The sequence below is a fragment of the Herpailurus yagouaroundi genome, unplaced genomic scaffold (assembly GCF_014898765.1).
Source record: "Herpailurus yagouaroundi ecotype Mexico unplaced genomic scaffold, PumYag 221, whole genome shotgun sequence".
In the NCBI taxonomy this organism is placed as follows: domain Eukaryota; kingdom Metazoa; phylum Chordata; class Mammalia; order Carnivora; family Felidae; genus Herpailurus; species Herpailurus yagouaroundi.
In genome coordinates, this window is record NW_024412452.1 from 12197580 (window position 1) to 12213906 (window position 16327).

Consider the following 16327-nt stretch of genomic DNA (forward strand, 5'->3'; position numbering starts at 1 on the left):
AGGCTCTCTGTTGTTATGGCATGATTTTCCAGTCAACGGTCAAGTTTCCCAGGACAGGACGTCACTGGACAATATTCTGAGAACCCGGAAAAGCCAAGGTGTCTCTTCCAGAAGAAGGGGGGAGAGGCTGTTTCCAGAATGCCAACAATGGGAAGTGGGCCTGCGAGCAGGAGCCATCTGGGATGATCCAATCCTTATGAGCAAGGATGGGGCAAGGAAGGTACAAAATAAATGGCCTCAGCAGGAAAATGCTTGAGCCGGACCTAAGGACAGGAGCTGTGAAGCCCAAGTCCCACTGAGTGCCAAGACCCTGGGGTAAAGTGGGATGGGCAGGGACAGAGCTTGAGCGCAGGAGCATGCCTCCCCACAGAGCCAGCTGCCGTGCGCCTGTCACCATTCTCCCTCCAGTCCCCAGCACAGACAGGGCTCTGGCATTTGGGACAGAGGTGGAGGCCCAGGCTAAGGAAACTAACATGAGCTTTACTAATTATTTGTACTAATCATCTCCGTTATGATTTACCCTGTAAACTCCAACTTCAAGAGTTTTCCACTTACCCTGGCCTCCTCCTGGTCCCCAAGATGCCTTGCCCAGGGCCCTGCCCCACCCCCTCCCTGCCTGCAAGAGTGGACTCATTTGAGCCTGAGCTGGAGCCTAGCAGATTCAGGAAGGGGTTGCATGGGGAATTGTCTTTAAAGCATTCCAAGCGATTTTCATATTCAACCGCGGTACAGAAGTAACAGCCAAAGGTAAGCTCAGGGACCGTGGTGGTGTACCTCAGTCCCATCTCAAGCAAATCAAATAATCCCCAGCAACCAGCACCCTCTGGCCTCCAGCTAAAAACCCGCAGCCCACCCCCTTGCCATCCCCAGAAAAGCACATACGGTCCATGGCTGGAGAAGGCTTGACCACACCTGCAGGCTCCTCTGAAGCGTAAAGAAATGCAAAAGGGGTTAAGATGGACATGACTGGGAGGATTGGTTACATGAACAGGCATGTGGATGGAGAGTTGGCAGACAGACAGATGGAAAGACGGCTCCTGTGTGGGAAATAGATGTGGCCCAAGGCCCCAACCCCCTCCCACCTGTGAATTTATCACAAATTAAGTCATTACTGCACCACCACCCCCAGCCAGACACAGCCCCCAGCAGCAAGATGAGCCTCCAGGTCCCTCCCCACCGGTGTCTGCCTACCTATGTCTGAGTGTTCTGTTTGCCAGTTGAAAATGGGACCCGAAACTTGACTCAATACATTCAAGTAACAACACAGAAAAGAAATTGTGCTTTTTTTTCCCCCTGTATTATAGCCAAATAAGTGAGAGAAACAAAGCACAGGCACAAAGAAAGGTGGGGGGAACATGAAAGGCAGTGAGGCATACCCAGCACTCCACCTAACAGGCAGGTTAACAATTGGGACCAAGGTCCCTGAGCAATGGCATTTCAAGGTACGACATCTCCATCTAGTGGCCATTTTCAGTATTGCCAGCAAGAGCACCATGTTGCATTTTCACAACTGCAGGCACTGGCGTCTTGCTTCCGGCACCCACCACTCCAAGTGAAGCATAGTGCCAGACCCTGCCCATCAGCTGAAGGTTCTACACCTTGGGACATGCCCCTACATTCTGGTAAGGGCTCTCCATAAATGAGAGAAGCAAGGAAGGAGATGTTCTAGCACCCTTCTGGGCTCTTAGAATCTGTCCCTCACTTCTGAGGTAGATATAAGACACCCCCAAGGGAGTGGGCACCCTTCAGTCTCCTTCCATGGTCCTCTCTGATTTTAGCCTCTTCCTGCCCTCTGACCCTCCCTGTTTCCTCCTCCAACTAGCTAAGCATAACCAGGTCTGGGGGCATGACCACGCCTGTGATATGGTGGTAAAATCTTTGATTATTTTCATTTGTTGGTCATCTTTGCCTACTTGTCTCCTCCTAAAATATATATCTATGCCTATTTTCCCACAGCTTCATGGCTATAGTTAAGAGCCAAGAGTTGAGCGAAATATCATGAAGCAAGACTGAATAGAAGCAGAGAGAGAAACAGCGAAGACAAGAGAGAAGGGGAGCATGGAAGTCCAGAGACGAGGACAAGGATGACCCACTGGTGCAGAAGGCAGCAGGAGGGTGAGCCCCTGGGACCCAGTCCCGCAGCTCTCTACAGCCAGGCCTCAGCTAGGAATGCCGGCTGGCAGAAGTGAGGACTGCAGAAACCATAATTCATGGCCATTTCCATATCCACAGGAATAGGTCTTCCTCCATGGAGGAGCCAGGCCTCTGGTCTTAGGGGAGCTTTTAGCACCAGGGAGAGGACCCACATGGGTACAGCTGCAGCCCCGAGGAGAGCCGCGGCCAGGACCCACCGGAAGGAAACAGATTCCATTTTAAGCTCTTTTCAAATGATTACAAACAGACCCGGCCAGTTATCTCAGGCTAATGAGGCCGAGGTCATAGTTCTGACTGCCATGTGCTTCTTGCAGGGGCAAACTCCACTTCACATCCACAGACTGACTCTGAATCCTGGCTGTAAACCGGTGCCCCACCTAGACACCGAGGTCCCCCTATCCCCACCAGCCATCTGACCAACACATGCCTCTGGTGTCCAGGAGGACCAAGCGGTGGCTGCTGAGAAGCCTATTTCCCAATGGCACCTTTCATTAATTCCTTCATCTCTTCGTTCGTTCGTTCGTTCATTCAACAAACCTAATCAGGCACAGTGCTGGGCACCTAGTCAGACATGGCCCTGCTGACAATTTAGACCAACGATTCTTAATTTGGGGGCAGAATCCTAGGTCTCCAGGTGCCAAGGAGACCTATCCCAGGTTCTCTCCTCTGCGTCTGCAGGCAACTCATAAAGTCAAGGGCAGAGTGACCAGCGAAGCTACCTAAGACAAGGCTTCTATTTAGTCCTCATCACCCTTCTGCCAAAATCCAAGGGTTTTGCCGTGTTTTCCCTAAGCCCAGGGAACCGTGGCTGTAGAAGCCCCAAACACAGATGAATACTCCCAGTTTGGCGGCCTGAGCCACGCAGCCCAACTCCCTCACCTGGGGGAAGACCAAGGACAGGCCCTCCCGGCCTGGTGAGCCACACAGCACAGCTGTGCCCTGGGACACCCACGTCTTCTTCTGGAGAAGGCGAGGCCATTACCTGCCACCAGCCCCGCCAGCTCCTTCTCTCAGCAATCTCCCACGCCCACAGTTTGGCTGCCTGACACCAGCCCGTGCCAGACAGGAGGAGAAGCCGAGAACTGCTGGGAAATCATCATCTGTGCTCCAGAGACCAAAGGAAAAAAACAAAAACAAAAACAAAAACCTCTATGGATTTCTTAGCTGTGGAAAAAACTGTAGGACCCAAGTGCCGTCGATGTAGGATGATTTTCGTACATATAAAATTATAAAAGAGTCTGTGTCGGTTTCACGGGCCTCATGTGCCCGTTACCTTTCGAAAGAGCTGCAGCTTCTTAAAAAAAAAAGAAGAAGAAGAAGAACTGCAGCTTCTAAGGAAATCACTCCTTTTTAGAAAACAAAATTTTTACTAAATGCTTTGGAGCACAGGGTCCAAGGAATACTTAAGTGTGCCCAGGCAAACTTGTGGGCAGCAGTGCTTAAGAGGCCAGTGTTAGGTCCTGTCCTCACTGGAAATAAAAACAAAAACATGAAAACAAAAACTCCTGGTTGTGCCAGATAATCTGGTGAACCACGAGGGCAGAGGAATATGGAGAAACAACGCGTTTTTACAGTTTGGTTTAGTCGGGGTATTGAGAGCAGTGAGAAAACAGCGTGGAGCACCGCCCAGATGTGATAGAACCCCCGAAAGGGAAGAAAGAACACAAGCAGCTGAAAGGAAAACTGGAGTGACACGTTCTGAGATGGCCTCAGGACAAATGGGAGAAGCTGGGCAGGGAGCAAGGCAAATGCGAACTTTCAGGGTCTCAGTGACGCACCTCTGCCAGAAGGGACGTTGGAGCAGTTGTGAAGAACAGCTCTATTTTGAGCAGTAAGTTAAACTCTTGTATTGTTTCAGAGATCAAGCTATTTAATAACGCATTTAAAACTGGTTAGCTAGTTGCAAGAAGAGTCTCATTTACTCCCAAAACAATCTGCGGGAGAGGATTGAACCCACCTTGGAATGCCTCCCTGACCCACGCAGGGTTGCCCATGACCTGAGCGCCATCTAGTGGCCAAGTAAACCTCTTTCTCACATTCCCTGTAAAACCTTCATAGTGACCCTGAAAAAGATCAAGGCCAACATCACCAACAGAAATGAAGACTGACTGGGGGGAGAGGGGTCTAAACTCTCCCTCGGGCAGCTAATAGCAGGCATAGGTGTAGCCTCATGAAATAGTAGCCATCAGGAAACAGTCAGAAGGTCATTTTGTGCTTCTACGAGGGTCTGCCCCTGGATTCTAAAGCCAGAGACAGCACCAATCAGAAAACTGGAGAAGATTCCTTCCATACCAGGAGTTTCGATCTGCAAGGGGTCCAGAATGCCCTCCCTTCCACCCCACCCTCATGATGCACTGACCCTCAAGTCTTTCTACTTGCACATCCAAAATAGCCATTCTCAAAAATTATCTGAACAGCAACAGAGAAGTGGGATGATTGTTTCCACAGTCAGTGGGGGTAGGAGGCTGGAGCAGGAAGGGCCCTCACAGCAGTGTCTTATGGATGGCAGTTTTTATGTGTTCCACCGATTAAAAGTACCAATGATGAAATGAGAATGCCAGAGAGCAATTGGATATTAAAGCTACCTGAGGACACCTGGAATTTCACTGCACAATTCTTTAGTTTCATGTGTGTTTGAATTTTCTATAATTAAAAGGTGGGGTTTTTTTAATGTTTCAGAGAATGTAGAAGAAGGGGATTGCTCAACTTTAAGAGTACCAGATGGAATCTTCCAGAAACTGGACACATTAACCTGTGCTCCAAGTAAAGATTTGTCAAGGTGAATGGACAGAGAACAATGCACCCTGTCTGTAGAAAGGCACCAGCACTGACCAGGTCTTGCCAGAGAGTGAATAAAGGAGAAAGGAAGAATCACAGAGTGCTGACCAAGGTAGAGAAGCAGCATCTGTAAGATTCCAGACAGCATTCACCTGAAGGTCTCCAGAAATGATTTGGAATTCTCAACAGAGTGCAAGAAGACATAGGTGTTGTGAAGCAAAACAAAACTTTTGGGAGAGAACCGACCAAAAAGAAAATGAAAAATATAAAAGGAATGACAGAGGGGAACGGAGGCGGGACAAGAAACTCAAAATGCGATGGCCAATTTTAAACTACATGGAAAGCAGTAAGGAGAACTGGTACAGGGGAGAAAGATCAGATTAGTGATGCAGAAAGCCAATAATAATGATACTACACAGCAAAGTTACTTTACTTTAGGTTTTCATGCATACCAGACACTCTAAGAATGTTACATTTATAATCTCACTGGATCTTTACAACAGCCTTATGAGGCCCGGCCTGGCGAGAGGGGAGGAGTGACTCACTCAGCTACAAAGAAGCAGAATTGGGACCCAAGCTGCCTGGTTCCAGAGTTCCTGCTCTTATCCCCTACCCCACCCTGCTTTCAGCTGCTCCTGTTCCAATGTTAGAATAAATTCCTCTTCAACTCAGACTTAAGAATTCACCACGACTCAGATAAAATTCACTGAAAAGAGTCCCGCACTTGGCTAGATCAAAGTAACTTAACTGTAAGAAAAAAAGATGCGTTCCTACAAGCAGCATCTAGTTAGAAAAATGAAATCAGGCTGCTCTCAGAAAGTGCACCTGAATAAATGCAAAATAGACTAAATATTTAAATGTAAAAAAAAATTAAAAATAGAGTTAAATATAACCTTGGGGTTTGCTGAAGGCCTTCCTAAGCTTGACATATGGGACAAAAACCGTATCATTATGTAGATAAGAGATTTTGAAAATAAGCGCAAGAAGTTAATTAGAAAGCTTTAAAAGGAAACAACAAAATAAGCTGAAGAGAGTTAAAGAGTAAAAAGATGAGAGAAGACAAAATTTAAAAAGAAAAAATTAGAAAATTAAGAAAAAATATTAGAATTGATAAATAAATCCAAAAGTTGATTCTTTGAAACAAAGTTCGGGGGTAGGGGACTTGTAACAAAGCTAAGCAAGAAAAAAAGAAAGAAAACTCAAACACATAACATTAGAAATAAGAAAAGGGAAAACACCCTAGGTAGAGAGAATTGTTTAAATTATAAAAGATTGCTCTATACAACACTATGTAAATAAATTAGAAGAGTTCGACATAGTGAACACTTTTCTATGGAAAAAAATTATCAAAATTGACTATAGTAAAAGTAAGAAGCTAAAAATAACAATGGTCACAGGAGAAACTGAGAAGTTTTTAAAGAGCTAGTACTATACCCACTCAAAAAGGGCACCTAGCCCATCTGGTTTTATGGGTGAATTCTTTCAAACCCTCAAAAGACTATATTCTTATGTTATATAAACTTCTCCAGATGTTAGAAAAGACTTTAAATCTTTCCAATTAATTTTATAGAGCCAGCATAACCCAGATACCAAAACCTAAGAAATAACAAGCAGACATACCAATTAAAGATAATAGAAAATCAAGAAACAGGCCCAAGAACACATTTAAGAATTTGGTAGTGGATAAAGGTGGCATTCCAAAATATAGGGAAAAGATTATTTAATATACAGTGTTGGTATTACCAAAGAACAACTGTGAAATAAGTAATGTTAGATCCTTGCCTTATTTGCTAAGGAAAAGGTTAACAGATTTAGCTACATAAGAATTTTAAATATCTACACATCAAATTCTATTACATGGTAAAATAAAACAGACAAGAATTATTTACCACATATACAACAGGGGAAAAGTTAACATCCATATATACAGAACTCTTACAAAACAGTGAGAAAAAAACAAACATATTATCAGAAATATGAACCAAGACAATGAATAGGCAATTTATAATAGAATAAAATACATAATAAATACATAAGTAATATGTAAATATAAAACAACTATTAAAATATTTTTAAAGTTGCATTCATCAACTTAACCATCTATTGATGAAATGAAGATTAAGACAACGATGAAATTCAACCATCAAATTAACAAAGTTCTTTTTTAACATTATTTTATCCTGTGTTGGCGAAAGTAGAGCAAAATAAGCCTATGTGAGTGATTAGAGGGTACATTAGTTCAGTCTTTTGAAGGGCAATTTTGATATATACAAATAGCTTTAAAATGTACAAATCCTGGAACACCTGGGTGGCTCAGCTGGTTAAGGGTCCAACTCTTGATTTTGGCTCAGGTCATGATCTCACAGTTCGTGTGATTGAGCCCTGTGTTGGGCTCTGTGCTGACAGCATGGAGCCTGCTTGGGATTCTCATTCTCTCTCTCTCTCTCTCTCTCTCTCTCTCTCTCTCTCTCTCTTTCTCTCTCTCTCTGTCTCCCTCCCTCTCTATCCCTCCCCTCCTCACACACACACACTCTCTCTCTCAAATAATAAATAAATAAGCTTTTCAAAAAATTTACAAATCCTTTGATACAGCAATTCTACTTCTAGGTATTCATCCAAAAAAAAATCATGAATTGTATAAAAGATTCATCTACAAAACTGTTCAATATAAAATTAGTTCTTTATAATGTAGAAAAATTAGAAAACCTGAATATTCATCATTAACTAGTTAATGTGAATTAAGATACATTCACACAGTGGAAAATGGGTATTCATTTAAAATGCTAGGCCCTATAGCTCAGGGGTTAGAGCACTGGTCTTGTAAAATGCTATTGTACAATATTTAATAACATGAATAAACATGTATGTTAAATTGCCAAGTGACAAAAAGCAGTTTTCAAAATAGTTGTTTCAAAACAGTTTTTAATGCACACACACCTGGGTATACATACAGACACATTCATGTACATATGCATACATACACACAAAAAACTCCCAGAATATTAATAATTAGCTCTTATCTGGGGGGTAAGCATATGGGTAATTTAATGGGCAAATTTTATATTCTTCTTCATTAATTATTTTTTAAATTTTACAAAATGATCATGGCCTACTTTTTCACTGACCAATGAAAGCTATTTCGAAATAGAAACTCCTAGAACATAGTTGGCCAACACAGAACCTGATGCACAGAATGGCCGCAGCCACCCATGTTATCGGCAGGAGGGAATTATCCTCTCTATACCATTCAGTGATGTATCCCACCCGCTGAGGTGTAGAGAATCCCAAGTGTCTGTAAGGCCATCTTTCTCATTGGCCACAGCCCTTCTTCATGACAAATGGGCTGCAAAGTCCTCATAATTAATATTCCCTTTTCTGCACTCTCAAAACTACAGGTATAAGACAGGTAGGGGTAGATCAGGGGAGAGTGTGGAGGACCAGAGGACAGAACAAGGGAGGGAAACTTACCTTCTATTTCTCCTCCAGGGGCAGAGATTTTCGACATACTCAGGTAGGTGGTGGCCACGATGTCATTGTGGGTGAGGCGGTCCCTAGAATAAGAGGGCAGAGAGGGCCTGAACACAGGAGGCGGACTGCACGCCACAGCCCACCCAGGAAGGAGAGGGTTACACATCTTTATGGGTCTCAGTCTTCATACTGGGTATGTTACTGAGGCCTGGTAATCCTAGGGAAGACGAGACTGGAAAGGAAGTGTTGCTCAAGACTCCTCTGAGGGAACTAGTCCATCTGGCCAACCACCAGCATCCCATCAGCCAACCAACACTGGGCTGCCAGCCTGGATGTCTGGGGAGACATCTGCAGGTTGAAAGGAAAGAGGCCAGAGGCAGGAGGGAGGGCAGGAGAGCAGGAGGCTGCTCTGGGAACCAGACCCCCAGACCCAGGTTGAGCAAGGTTCTAGAAGCTCAGGAAATATCCAGGCCAGGAGAAAATGGGGCATCCCAAGAAGAAGCTATCTCCAAGGCCACAGTCTTAAATTAGTTTATATTAGCTTATATTAAATTAGCTTATATTAGCTAATGCAGGATTACTTTTTGTATCTGACTTTATATGTGACGAGGCACTTTCAACCTCCTTTATCTCAAAGGATCCTCTCAACAGCCTTGAAGAACTAGTACTTTTATTATCCTCTCCATTGCACAGATGAGAAGATCGAGGCTCAGAGGCGGAAGGTCCTTGCCCAAGGTCAGCCTGGGAGGGAGGGGCAGAGCCAGAACTGAAACCCTGGTGTCCTGACTCCTGACCCAGTGCTCCTGCCATGGTACATGCACAGGGGCCTGTCCCTGTCCTGCTTCCTCGGAGGAAGGCTTCTCCCTTCCCTAACCAGCATGGGGGACTACAGGTAGGAGTTTGAGCAGACTGACTGTAATGAGTCCATTAGCCAACAACGTCCCATGCAGACCCTCCCTCTGGGTCCCACCCCTGCCCCCTTGACAATAACATAGAGAATAGCTGGCATTTATCAAGCACCTACTGAAAGTCAAGCATTGTGCTCACATCGTCATACGAATTAGCTCGAACCCTCACTCGGTAGCTCGAACCCTCACTCAGCCCCATGAGGCAAGTACTCATGAGGATCTCAATGAGGAAACTGAGGTTGCCAACATGGCAAAACTAGGATTTGAGCCAGATACACCTGACACGGGAAGCAGAGCTTTGATTGCAGTCACCCACTGCTTCCTTGTCAGGCTAGACCAAGAGTCCTCAATCCAGTGATTTTGACCCCCAGGGACATTTAGCAAGGTCTGGAGATAGTGTTGAAGGGGGACAGGGAGCAAGAGAGAGATGCCATGGTTGCCACCAAACACCTTACAATGCATAGGACAGTCTTGTCCAGTAAGGAATTTTTTTGGCCCAAAACGCCATAGTGCTAAGTTGAGAAATGCTGGACTGGGCAAGACCTATCTCCTTCCTGAAATTTCCGGGGATCCATGTTCCTTGGAGCCCTGTAGGCTCTCTCTCCCTCCTATGGGTACCTAGGCCACAGACAGCTTCAGAAAATGACACACCCAAGCCCCATTGTGAAAGACCCGCTTGGGCAAGGCTATTATTCTATTTCTCTTTTCAGTGCTATACCCATCAGATACCTGATCTCTACTGCTCCTTTCCTTCCTCTTTGCACTTCCCAGATTGGTGATTAAGCTTTGATTTTAAAGTTTTCCACCCGGGTGGGGACTAACCAACAAGAATGGATTGTCAGCAGAGATCTTCATCATTTTTCCTGATGAAGGATGGTGATAAGCCCTGGGAAGTAAGAACTTCCTGACACATCTTACAGTGAGATCATCAACAGCAGATAACTGGTAACTGCCTTCATGACCGGCCCCTGGAAAAGACCAGCACTTAGAGAGGAGAATGAAATTTCTGACCTCTGGTCTTATCTGAACTGTGTGAGAATGGAGACAGATTCCGTTTTTATGGGGTAGAAGGAACTTCTTGAATTTTTGTTCTTTAACAAAAAAAGAAAACATGAAAGGATTGAACAGAAGATTAAGTTACAAGGAAAAGGCCATGTGGACCATATCATATTTCCAGGGCTCAGGTGATAACAAAAGTTTGTCTGAGTTTTCTGGGAAGAAAGCACTTTTCTGGACAGGAACTTGCAGCAGCAGAACACTTTCTGGCCAAGAGTTGGGTTTTGGGGCTTGGGGTTGCTTTTGGAAAATACAGCAAGTCTGAAAATAGACTCACAATAAAAATGCCGCTTCAACCCAAACCAGAGATGCAACCACCGGATTCCGTAATGTGTTTGGATTGTACAGTATGCTGATGCCTTCGACACAGCTCACACGGACCCCGGCAAGGCCCACCCACCACACACAACACAACCACACCCATGCGCACAGGCACACAAGAGTCCACAGGCACAGACACACACAGACGCGTACAGCCAATCAGCCCCCATCACCACAACACACTCAGGTGCGCACACACATCGTGAGCGGAGATACAGAGGTGGTTCTGGGGACATGGAGCACATCTCTCCCCAAGACCGCCGCTTGCCCACGGAACATACCTGCGGTCAGGGCCCTAGAGGCCTCTCCCTCCTGGCCCTCCTGGCTGCTGCTTTCCTCTATAATTCCCACAAGCTGTTTTCTCTAGGCCTAGGGAACTGGCGCACACTTTAATGGTTCTGTGGCCTGGGGGTTTTCCCTGGTCTCTCATTACCCTCCTGGCTGGGGGTACCATGGCCTGAGACCAAAGGAGAACACGCTGGGAACCGCACGGCCAAGACTTTTTGGGGGCAGAAAGAGGACAACTCTTTTTGGAAAGCCTCATGTCTGGAAGGTCCCGGAGCTCAGGCATGTGGACCCTTAATAGCCCTCCAGGTGTGACAGAGATCACCTTAACACAGTGGGAAGCAGAGAGCCCAGTGGTTAAGAACACAGGCTTTGGGAGCAGCAGGCTTGGGTTCGATCCCAGCCTCAGCTGCTTCCCAGCTGTCACTTTAGATAGATCACCCCCTCATCTATAAAGTAACCAGGAATCGAGCTGAGGATCACATGATGTCACGCATGTAAAATACTTGCTGGGCACAGGACCTGGCACACAGTAAGTGCTCATTCCACATTAACAGCCCACAGCGGGCGTGGGGGAGGGGGGGAGGTAGGCGGGTCACAGCCCATCCTCCCAGAAGCCCTACTCTTTCCACCTTCCTTGCCTTTGCTTATGATCCTCTTTGCACTGGAATGCCTTCACCCTGGACTTATCAAAATCCTACCTCCTCCAGGAAGTCTTCCTGACAACCCCCTGCCCTAGGGGACCTCAGGCTTCTGGAGATCTCTCTGCTCTACCTGGCTGCCCTCTGTACCTTGGAGTAGGGCTGTGAGTAAGCTTCCCAAGAAGAGCCCACGACCTCTCCTTCTCTGGCCTCCCAGCAGAGGAAACTCCCTTACCTGAAAAAGACTCTCCCACTATGTGTTCTCAACTGCGGAAAACTGAAGGACGCAGTGAACCCTGACAATAGTCACCCCAAAGACTCCAAGACTCAGCACTCACCAGTCTATGACGCGAATCCTCATTTTTTCACACATAGAGGGAAACTGAGGAGGGAAGAGAGACATGGTGGAGTGGGATCCTTTTAAAGAAGGGGAAGTCCAGGGGAGCCTGGCTAGTTCAGTCAGTAGAGCATGCAACTCTTGATCTCGGGGTTGTGAGTTCAAGCCCCATGTTGGGTATAGAGATTACTTAAAAATAAAATATTTTTTATAAAAGGGGGTGGGCATCTGGGTGGCTCAGTCAGTTAAGCATCTGACTCTTGATTTCCACTCAGGTCATGATCTCACAGCTGTGAGATCAAGCCCCGCGTAGGGCTCTGCGCTGGGCATGGAACCTGCTTAGGATTCTCACTCTCCCTCTCCTTCTGCCCCTCCCCTGCTTTCACTCTCTCTCTGTATCTCAAAAATAAATAAATAAACATATAAGAAGAAGGAGGAGGAGGAGGAGAAGCAGAAGAAGAAGAAATAGAAGAAGCAGAAGCAGAAGCAGAAGCAGAAGCAGAAGAAGAAGAAGAAGAAGAAGAAGAAGAAGAAGAAGAAGCAGGAAGAGGAGGAGAAGAAGTCCAGGATATAAGCAGGATGCTGGGGAAGCCAGGAGCCCAGGGTCTGCTGGGATGGGCCCGAGGAGGCAAGGCTTACCATGGCAGGCAGGGTGATGCTCTGGTTCCACTGAGGGTTGGCTGTCTTCTCCAGGATCTTGCTGCAGAGCTAGAAGACAAAGAGGACAGGTGGATGGAGCTCCAAGGGAACTATGATCTCCTTGGGAGACCACCTCACCAGCCAGGGCTGCTCTCTGCCATGTTGGCCACCCTTCAGGCTGGGCAGAAGATCCTAGGGACCTTAAAGGCTCAGACACAAGGAATTTGCAGAGACAAAGCTCAATGGTAAATCAGATCCAGAGCTGGAGAGTATGGGGTGGGGTAGCAAGAGAGTGCGTGGATGGGGTGGGGGTGGGGTGACAGATTGCCTGAATTCCACGGCCCTTCTACCCTTATCTCCTACCTTTGACTGGAAATCCTCCTGCCCCAACTCCCATATGTCCATGACCTTAGTGTGGGGGCCCTGAGTCTAGACTGGCTTTCCCAGGGGTCCTACAGCTAAACACACTAACCTCTACCAGTAAGCCCAGACCACCTGCCCCTTTGGAACACCATGAGCCCTAAGAGATTGAAGATGGGGGAAGGAAGTGGAGGCGAAGGGGAAAGGGGAGCTAGAGGGCCAGGGCTTGAGGGCCAGGCACCAGGATCTGAGAATGAGAGAAAAATGCAGCAAACACAAAAACCCCGTAAGCCACAGTCTGCCTCAGATCAGCGCTGCTCTTAAGACTGGGCTTTCCACAATCAAGAAAACTGGCAGAGGTGGAATCCGGATCCAAACCAGTGACTTGTGTGCTCTACGTGTGCTAAGAATGCCCCAGGAGGTGCCACACCCCATAGCCAGCTCCGGAGAATCACGTCCCTGCACAGGGACAGCAGGTAATCTATTTCAGATACATAGATCCTGGTAGGTTTACATGTCCTACAGCCTTTCTCAGAGCGTTTACTGTGGGCCCTGCACTGTGCTAAGCATTTATGTGCATTATCTCATTTAATGAACATCTGATCAGGGGCTTCCATTCTTCCATTAAATGAGGGTACAGCTTCCATGAAGGTCAGGACTTTGTCTCCGCCCCTGATCCACCCAAAGTCAGCCCCTGTCCCCACCCTTCCCGCCTCCCTGTGAGAATAGCCCAGGCAAAGCTTGGAGGCAAGGATGGGTGCCAGGATTTGCTCCTTGTGTCAGCAAAGAAAGGAGTAAGGAAAGAAAAGAGACTGACAATTTCACGGGCAGAGGGTGAATGAAAGTTCAAAGGGTTGAACACATGGAAAGATACTCAACCTCCCTCATAAGAAAAGAAACACAAATAAAACCAAGACACCATTTGTCACCCATCAGATTCATAAAACTCTAAAATCCGACAGCCCTCTGGTGGCAAGGCTATGGGGAGACTCCTTTCTCATATTGTGCTGGCGGAAGAAAAAAATACCTCAACCCTCTAGAGGGCAACTGGCCACTATCCATCCAAATTGCAAGTGTAAAAACACTTTAACCTACCAGTTCTACCTCTAGACATTCATCGTACAGAAATACTTGCATACGTGCAGAATGACATATGTAATGAAGTGATTCACTGCACACAGCTTGAAGTATCAAGGGTACGGAACAACCCACGTGTCCACCAACAGAGGGCGGGTTACCTAAACAGCAGTCCGTCCGCACAACGGGCTGCTGTGCAGCTCTGAAGAATGAGGACTGCTCTGTGATACGAAACAATTTCCAAGTTATATTATTAACTGAGAAAAGGTAAGTGCTGAGGTTGTAATGCACTACATGATGACTATAGAAAACATGGCCGTATGGTATGTTTGGAAGTTGTTACGACAGTAGCTCCTAAGAGTTCTCATCACAAGGAAAAAACACTTTTTCTGTCTTTTTTTTTTTTTTGTATTTTGTATCTGTATGAGATACGGATGTTAACTAAACTTAGGATAATCACTTTGCAGTTTGTAACTCAAGTCATCATGCTGTACATTTTAAGTTTATACCGTGCTGTATGTCAATATCTTAGTAAAAGTTGGAGGGGGAGAAAAATTAAAAAGCAAAGTGCAGAGCAGTGAGTATAACATACAACCATCTGTGTTAAGAGAACAGCACGTAAGGATTTGTAGTCTGATTTGTTTGCACATGCATAATGAAACCAGAATGATGCAAAAGCATCTAACTGCAATGCTTCCCTCTGCCAGGGAGAGAGTGATGGGTGGATGGGTGTGGGGCAAGAGGAAGAGATTTCATGATGGCTGCTACGTAGAGGATGATAGATAGATAGATAGATAGATAGATAGATAGATAGATAGATAGAGTCTCCACAATAAATATATTACCTAACCCAAATATTTGATGACCAAAATTTTTAAATAAAAGGAAAAGAAAGGACTCTAACCGGACACAGCTGAGAGATCCTGTCGATACCATGCCTCAGCTCCCTGGTACAAGAAGGCACAGGAGCGATGTGTGTGCTCCCCACACTCCCAGGAGCAATGCCCCCAGGGCCTGCTTCAGCTTTGGCCCCAAGTTGCTGAAGACACCCTCCACAGCAGGTGTTTCCACCTGGCCACCCTGGGCTGTGGGTCTGGGAGCCTGAACATAGCAGGTCTCCCCACCACACCCAGGCTGGCACAGCCTCTGGCCCTGGAAGACCCCAACAGCCTTCCCACACTCTGCTCCACTCCCCACACACTCAGCCGAGCCAGCACCGAGCTTCCTCCCCCTCTTTCTTCCCCTCTTCCTCTTCCTGCTCCTTTGTCTCTAAGCCTTTTTTCTGTTTTACCCTCCTTCACTTCCTGATAGAGTGTAATTCATATGACTGTTCTGGAGGGCTATTTGGCCATCTGTATCAAATACTGAAAAATAAGCATGCCCTCTGCCCAGTTCTAGAAACTTCTGTATAGAAAAAGCAATCTGAGTATGAAGAAAGATTCCTGCACACTGATTTGTCACAGAGATGTTCATAAAAGATGAAACTAGCAACTACAACAAAAAAGTTATCCCAAAATAGGTTAAATGTTATGTCATAATCATCTAATGGAATATTATACAGTCTTCAAAAATTTATTTCAAAGGCTGTTTAATAGCCTAAGAAAATACTAGACTATAAAAATAGTTTACCAAGTTGAGTAGATAGAATTGATTCTTGTTGTTGATGGTAGTTACATATTCTATAAATCACCGAGAACATTGAATTTGTGAATATTAAACCACTGTTCTGGGGGAAATACAGGGTTAGGCTCCTATCAGCCTCTGTCACAACAGTTTTCTCAACTAATCAATACATAACCTTGTGTTATGTGCGTTTCTGTTTAAGGATTCTTACTTAATATATACTGTTGTGGGGCACCTGGGTGGCCCAATTGGTTAAGTGTCGAACTTTGGCTCAGGTCATGATCTCGCAGTCCATGGGTTCGTGCGCTTAGTCAGGCTCTATGCTGACAGCTCAGAGCCTAGAGCCTGCTTCAAACTCTGTGTCTCCCGCTCTCTCTGCCTCTCCCCTGCTCACGCTCTGTCTCTCTCTCTCAAAAGTAAATAAAAGTTAAAAAAATTCATATATGGGAATGCAAGCTGGTGTAGCCACTCTGGAAAACAGTATAGAGGTTCCTCAAAAAACTAAAAATAGAACTACCCTACGACCCAGCAATTGCACTACTAGGTATTTATCCACGGGATACAGGTGCACTGTTTTGAAGGGACACATGCACCCCCATGTTTATAGCAGCACTATCAACAATAGCCAAAGTATGGAAATGTCCATCAATGGATGAATGGATAAAGAAGATGTGGTGTGT

The 16327-nt window shown here is 45.9% G+C and overlaps 1 protein-coding gene across 25 annotated transcripts in view; it reads right to left on the reverse strand.

The window, feature by feature from the left end:
- The window catches only part of DYSF (dysferlin), a 229155-nt gene that overhangs the window by 127822 nt on the left and 85006 nt on the right, over positions 1–16327 (reverse strand). For 16 of the 25 annotated variants that reach the window (XM_040458557.1, XM_040458578.1, XM_040458572.1 and 13 more), the window contains 4 exons: positions 12588–12656; positions 11950–11993; positions 8401–8483; positions 883–924 (listed from right to left, as the gene is read on the reverse strand). In XM_040458557.1, the coding sequence (XP_040314491.1) occupies positions 883–924; positions 8401–8483; positions 11950–11993; positions 12588–12656 (238 nt within the window). The remainder of the gene's footprint in view (positions 1–882; positions 925–8400; positions 8484–11949; positions 11994–12587; positions 12657–16327) is intronic. The other 9 variants (XM_040458576.1, XM_040458574.1, XM_040458567.1 and 6 more) reach the window with 1 other exon arrangement.